The sequence below is a fragment of the Pan troglodytes genome, chromosome X, assembly GCF_028858775.2.
Source record: "Pan troglodytes isolate AG18354 chromosome X, NHGRI_mPanTro3-v2.0_pri, whole genome shotgun sequence".
Classification (NCBI taxonomy): Eukaryota; Metazoa; Chordata; class Mammalia; order Primates; family Hominidae; genus Pan; species Pan troglodytes.
In genome coordinates this window covers 10,824,582-10,831,706 of record NC_072421.2, presented here as the reverse complement: position 1 = coordinate 10,831,706, position 7,125 = coordinate 10,824,582, and the positions used below count along the sequence as shown (strand labels likewise).

The following is a 7,125-nucleotide window of genomic DNA, read 5'->3' as shown; positions in this document are numbered from 1 at the left end:
ATTTGGAGACAGATTTTTTTTTCTAAATATATCCCTTGAGAGATCTGAGTTGTTGCTTTGTTTTGTTTTGTTTTGTTTTTTGGAAAAATGACTGCAGGGACTGGGAAAAAAGCATTTGGCTAGTCTGATCTGTGTTTACTTTCTGTGGCCTTATAATTAAACTAAAGTGTTATATGTCCTTTAACAACACATAATTAATTGAAGTATTTCCAACTAAAGCTACTGAGCTTTAGATGATAATGTCTACCATTTGCCTGGTCATATTCCATGCCAAGTACTCTACAGCAATTACCTCATTTAATTCTCACAGCCATGCTGCTGTGGCAAGAGCAGTAGCTCACTCTACAGAGATGAGGAAACCCAGGCTCAGAGAAGTTCAGTCCCTTTGACAATGGCACACGGAGCCAGGACTCAATGGAGCCGGAACTCAAGTGCAGTCCTATCGGCCTGTGACATTGGTGTGACTCCCCGAAAACTCAATATTGAAATTCTGTTGGAAGAATATTCTGGCTGGGTGTGGTGACTCATGCCTGTAATCCCAGCCCTTTGGGAGGCCGAGGCGGGTGAATCACTTGAGGTCAGAAATTCGAGACCAGCCTGGCCAACATGGTGAAACCCTGTCTCTACCAAAAATATGGAAAATTAGCCGGGCGTGATGGTGTGCAGCTGTAATCCTAGTTACTAAAGAGGATGAGACAGGAGGATCGCTTGAACCCAGGAGGCGGAGACTACAGTGAGCCAAGATCATGCCACCACACTCCAGCCTGGGTGACAGGGTGAGACTCCGTCTCAAAAAAAAAAAAAAAAAAAAGGATTATCCTGTTTGCTTTTAAGATATCATGAGACCACAAAAGTTTCCAGGCATGGCTTTAAATGCCACCGATATGCCAATGGCTTGATTTATATCTCAAACCTTAATGATTCCACTGAGCTCCAAACTTGAATGTCTAAGAGACATCTCTCATGTAGCATTTCCGAAAGGGAGCTCCTCACCTAGTCTAGCCCATCTCAGTAAATGGCAACTTGGTTGTACCATTTTATATCCAGTCCATCAGCAAATCTGTTGGCTCTACCTTGGAAATACAGTTTGCCCTCTGTATCCATGGATTCTGCATCTGTGGATTCAACTGTGGATTGAAAATATTCAGGAAAAAATAATGGATGGTTGCATCTGTACTGAACATGTACAGACTTTTTTCTTGTCACTATTCCATAGACAATGCAGTGTAACAACTATTTACATAGCATTACATTGAACTAGGTATTCTAAGTAATCTAGAGAACGTTTAAAGCAGACAGGAGGATGTGCGTGGGCCATATGCAAATAATACAACATTTTATATAAGGGGCTTAAGCGTCATGGATTTTGGAATCTATGGGGGGTCCTGAAAGCAATCCCCCACAGATACTGAGGGGCAACTGTATAACTGGAATTCAAGAATTTTTCTGGGGCAAGCCCCCATCATCACTCACCTATTTGCAATGGACCCTTTTTTTTTTTTGAAATGGAGTCTCGCTCTGTTGCCCAGGCTGGAGTGCAGTGGCACGATCTCAGCTCACTGTAACCTCTGCCTCCCAGGTTCAAGCGATTCTTCTGCCTCAGCCTCCCGAGTAGCTGGGATTACAGGCGCCTGCCACCACGCCTGGCTTGTTTTTGTATTTTTTTTAGTAGAGACAGGGTTTCGCCATGTTGGCCAGGCTCGTCGTCTCAAACTCCTGACCTCAAGTGATCTGCCTGCCTTGGCCTCCGAAAGTGCTGGGATTACAGGCATGAGCCACCGCACCTGGCGTATCTGCAATAGACTCCTAACCAGAGCCCTGGCTTCCAGTCTTGCTGTCCAACAGCCAGAATGGTTTGTGGACAACACAAGTCAAATCATGTCACTCCTCTGAATTCCAGGACTTTACCTGGTCCTTCAAGACCCTGAAGCATCTGCTGTGTCTACCCTCCTCCCAAAGGGAAAACAAACCCAACTTCAAATACCCCCACTCCCATCCCAAGGCTGCAGCCATCCACCCCTGGTGGGCCCCCAGCAGGCTAGGCCCATTTCCACCTCAGGACATTTGCACTTGCTGTCCCCTCTGCTGAGGATACCCTTTCCCCAGCTGTACCCCCAGCTGGTCCCCTCCCCTAACCAGCGGGGACTCCTCTAACCACCCATATTAAATAGCACCTCTTCTAGGTCAAGGATCTGTGGGCATCCTTTGTTCCTTTTTCTTTCTTTTAAATTTTCTGTAAAGTAGAAAGTTTTCACACACACACACACAAAATACTTGTGGGAAAAGACATAATTCAACCCTTGTGGTTCCCAAAGTAATAAAGAGAAAATTTGCTCCTGAAAGAAAGGATGAAAGAATGAATGAATGTTAGACCATTACCCAAGCCGTACTCCCCAGCCTTCACACAGGGCAAACACAGATAGCCTGAGGACAGTGTTCCTACCCAATCCTTGGAAACTGATAGCCTCAGTCTGAATTTTCATTTGGTCACCGCCCACCCAGCCAAGAACAAGGAATTTTAAAGCTGACTAAATGGACTTCACAATCTGTGTGCCCGTCTTAAGATGGGTCTTTAACTTTACTGGATAGTTCTACCAAGTCATGGGGACCAGGTTTCCAGAGGTTCTACTGCGTAGAAACACACTGTGAAATCAGTATCTCTTCCATTTACATGTTTGTTGCAGACTCTGTGCTTGTTTTATTTTTAAAAATAGAGTTCAAACATTTAATATTTAATAAGGTGTCAACGTTTACACAGAGTGTTACAATAAAAAAAAAACCAACACGTTGCTATGTGGTTGTTCCAACACCAAATGTGAATATATCTCATCAAAGTCGCATGTAGGCTCATTCCCAGCACCTCTAGGATAGCAAATAAATAGTTATTATGGCGCCAGTGAAAATAGGGTCTGCTTAATGTTTCCCAAGTCAGATATACAGGCTCTCTCCTCATGTAAATCATTTCAAAGGCTAGAAGCTTAGTCTGATAGAACACTGCCCATACAAAATTAAAGCATAATATTACAATTATGTGGTGATTCAATAGTTCTCCTTGGGTTTCTCATCTTTTCCAGCTCAGCATCTAATAATGAATACCAAGTAGAATTTGCACACGTTGGTAATTTAAAGTAATCAGTTCTCACCTAAGTGAAACAAACTGCTCTAAAATTTTCCATTTCTGTGACCTATTAGGCTCAAAATCTATCAATTTACACATCTCCTTTGTAAGGTCTTTGGGAAGGACTGAATAAAGAACTGAGATTACCTGGTTCAAAGTAACAGTAAGCACTGAATATTGAATGACTTCGACTTCTAGCACATTCTGCCTTTCCCTAAAAGCCACATGAGCATCTGCAATCCCAGGGGATGCACTAAAAACCACTTAGAAGAAACACACATGTCACTTCCAGGGTGCCCTTATTTGGTGCTTTTGTACAACACATTTCCTCAGTGAGAGCAAGAAACATGTGATGTATATCATGAAAGAGCCTCTTTCCCATGATGTGTTGATGGTTTTTTATGTTAAAACCTGATTCAGAAGGAATCCAGAAAGTTCTACAAATGTCTAAAGCCTTTGGTTCTGGAAGAGGAAAAAAAAAACCCCTTATTCTGAAAGATGCTTATTTCACCTCCACGTCCCCATGCTGTTCATCAGATCACCAGATAAAGTGGATGGAAGTTCTGCATTTGGAGAGAGCAAATACCCTTGGGATCCCTACCCAACTACGTTTACAAGAAAGACAGAGCATGGCAGCATGTTCCCCATGGGGTTTGTCTGAGCCCCCAGGCCCCTGGGTGAGTGGACCACATGGCTGAGTTAGGACTCCATGGAAGGAAGGCAGTTTGCTGTGGTAGTCCCCACTGCAGACTACTCATCCTTGACCTTAGTCCACCTGTCCAACTCTGGCCTTCTATTGAGGAGAGCCTGAACCCCACAATAAATCAGAGGTTCAACTTATGAAAGAAAGTAAGATTGGGTTGTTTCAGTCAAGTAACTCTTCCAACTGTTTGCCATGAATTTGCAGGTATCTCTACTCTAAGCACTGGGGAGGACACAAATCCCAAGGTCCCCCTCGGTGACCTTGGCCCAGAAGCATATTTTCCCCTCATTCCCCCCCATGGCCTCAGCCAGATTAGAAAGAAATGCTGTGGTTTCACTGACCTTTGGCTATCTTTTCACTGTTTCATGTTCCCTTTTGAAGCCACTTGTTTCAGCTAAAAGGACCTCCTGGATTCTATAAAGTCAGGCTATGACTAATACTCTTTCCCAGCACACGCTGGCTCTGAGGAGACCACAAGGGAATAAGAGGGGAACTACATGAAGTGGTCATTAAGACTTTTTGGATTTAAAGCCCAGGAGAATCCAACTTCACTTATAAACGTTCCGCAGAAACCACAACACCAACACTAACATTAAGACCTGTTACTCAAGGTTTACGTGCTATAAATACGACAATGAATTTTATTCTTTTATAGGACCAAGGATTAAATTCTCTACTATTGACTGGATATTGTCACACTGAGGTGGCTACTTGATGTTATTTTGGAAGGAAGAGGTCAATGAATTACACAAACAAATTTTCTTATTGTGTCAGCATGATCTGACTTAAAATTTCTTAACCCGGAGAAAATATATATTTTGCACATTAATTAGAAGTTTCATAGAAACCCATTTGTAGCTAGGTTTTTGTCCAACATGAAAATTCTTATTAGAGCTAAGAAATTATGGATTTGGGCTGGGAATTCTAGGTCAAATCTGAGAAAAGGGGTGGGGAACAGGAAGGTTAGAAGAACATTCACAGGGGTTTAGCAAGAATGAAAACCGGAAGGGCAATGACAAGGACACGATGATGGCATCCAATACAGCAAACTTCCCCTCCTGAAGACCAACCCTCTTCCTTAATAAGATAATATGAATTTCGTTCAGAGAGTAATGTGCCTAGCTCAATATTTTCCTTCCCGCACTAGTGTGTGGCTAGGGGGAGCCACGTGACAGACTTCCAGTCAATGGATACAAGCTGAGCGTCTCTGGGGAAGCTTTGCTTTCCTGATAGGCATTGTACCTAGTTGCTTGCCTCTCCCTTCCTCTTCCCACTTAGAAAGCAGACATGATACCTGACAGTTCAGGAACCATCTTGCAACTCTGAGGCAATAAGCCAGAGGACAAAAGGTAAAAATGGTGAAAAAGAAATAGCAACGGGATGGGGATCCCAATGATGTTATGGAGACAGTCCTGGAGTACCCCCTCTCAGGGTTCTTATCCAGCCCTTCAGTGTTTGCTGGGTTTTCTGTTATTTGCAGCCAAATGCACACCTAAGTGATGCAGCACTATCCAGTGACAATGAAATTGAAAAGGATGAGGGGCACTTAGTGAAAAGGAAGGGACAAAGACTAAAGAGAAAGGGCAAGTGGAATAATCTTACTTACACAGATCATATGGTGGACCTAATACATAGCTTAATTCCTTCCCGCAGAAAAGACCGAAATCCTGACTAAAAGAGTAAATGTGTCGTTAAGTTCAAATACAAAGATGCCCAGTGCCCAAATTGGCTATATGAAATTTAATGCTGTCCTCCTGTGCTGTGATTGCTAGTATGAAGTGCATGCTTATACATTAAAACTGGATGTTTTGCATCCTACAGAGAAGATAATGGAACAGATTTAGAATCAATTTAGTATTTCTCTTGCAATCCATTTGGAGGGATTCCAACTGACAACGCATATGCCTCATCCTCTCCACAGCCGTATCTGATAAGACCTGAGAGGAAAAATAAGTAGTAACATTGGGTAGCCCGTTTGGACTCTTGCATATGCTACTTGAAAATGAAAGCACGCTTATGGCAGGCTGGGGGCATACCGGCTATGGCCCATGGAAGTGCTGAGCTGATCAATATTGAATGCATGGGCAAAAGCAATAAATAAATGAAGCAAATGCCATGGGGATGCAAATCAATGGTCGGGTGAGTATACCCTCAAAATAAGGATGTGTCCCTTTGTATGGGAGGAGACACACCGCAGTACTATATGCTCCAATAGTTCATCGTGCAGTCCCAGGATGCCAGTCTTGCATAGAGAAATGATTTCTTCACACTCATCATGGCAGGTGCCCCGATGTTGGTTCAGAAACTGATGGATAAGCCAGATAACAGGCTGAGAACAGGAGCAAGAAACAGGACGGTCATGAGCGGACCCACTGGCATACTTGCAGCTTTCACTGTGTTCAAATTTAATTTCTTTTTCTTTTTCAACAAAGTAAGTGCAAATGTCTTTAGTATGATTCAGTAACATAGCAGCAAAACTTCAAGAACCAATAAATAAGGACGCTGACATGCCGATACCCCTTTGTCTTTTGGACTCAACACTTCACGTGTGTTCATAAGTTACAAACATCAGCCTTGAGCAGAAGGAGTAAAAGTTTCTTGAGTCAGCATTCATGCTCCACATACTTGTACAGATCACATCATTTACATCATTTACCCACCCACATGCCCCCACAGCAGTAGCAAACTCATTAGGAAACACAGCTTGAAACTCATACGGGGTTAAAGCTATAAAATGCCTACTCATTGATGTTTTTGTTTTTGTTTTCAAAGGTTTCATCCTTCTTCCCCGCCTTTCCAACAAAGCTTTTGTTTCTGCTGTCCCCAGTGCATGATCTTTCATTGGGATAATAACATATCATTTATTTCTTTTTAAATGACACAGTCAGTGTTTTTCTGAAAATAATTGCCACCTTGTTGCTAATTAAACATGATGGATTCGGGGTCCTGGTTTGCCATCTGGGCCATATGTCTCAGAACATCCTTTTTTGTGATGATGCCAAGAAGTCTCCTGGAGAAGAAACAAAATAGAGAAAAGAGGTCAGCCTTGAAACAACGACTCATCCCTCTCCCTAAACCCCAGTGCCTTTTCCATGTGGACACAGAGACAGACAACATTTCCCAGCCTCCCTTGTGGTTAGGCAGAGCCAATGGAGGGAGCACTGGCCAATGCCTGTGGGTGGAAGTGACAGATGCTGCTCCCAGGTCTCCTGTGCATTTCCCCCCACTCTCTCTTCTCATCTGGCAGCCAGAGGCACAGGAGCCAGTGAAGGGCTCTGAGGATTGACTTAGGAGCCACCAGATT

The 7,125-nt window shown here is 43.2% G+C and overlaps 1 protein-coding gene across 1 annotated transcript in view; it reads right to left on the bottom strand.

Annotated features, from left to right (window-relative positions):
• Nucleotides 1-2,666: 2,666 nt before the first annotated feature.
• The window catches only part of CLCN4 (chloride voltage-gated channel 4), an 80,686-nt gene continuing 76,227 nt past the window's right edge, over nt 2,667-7,125 (bottom strand). The window contains exon 13 of the mRNA XM_016943599.4: nt 2,667-6,831. Within this exon, the coding sequence (XP_016799088.1) occupies nt 6,741-6,831 (91 nt within the window). The 3' untranslated portion in view covers nt 2,667-6,740. The remainder of the gene's footprint in view (nt 6,832-7,125) is intronic.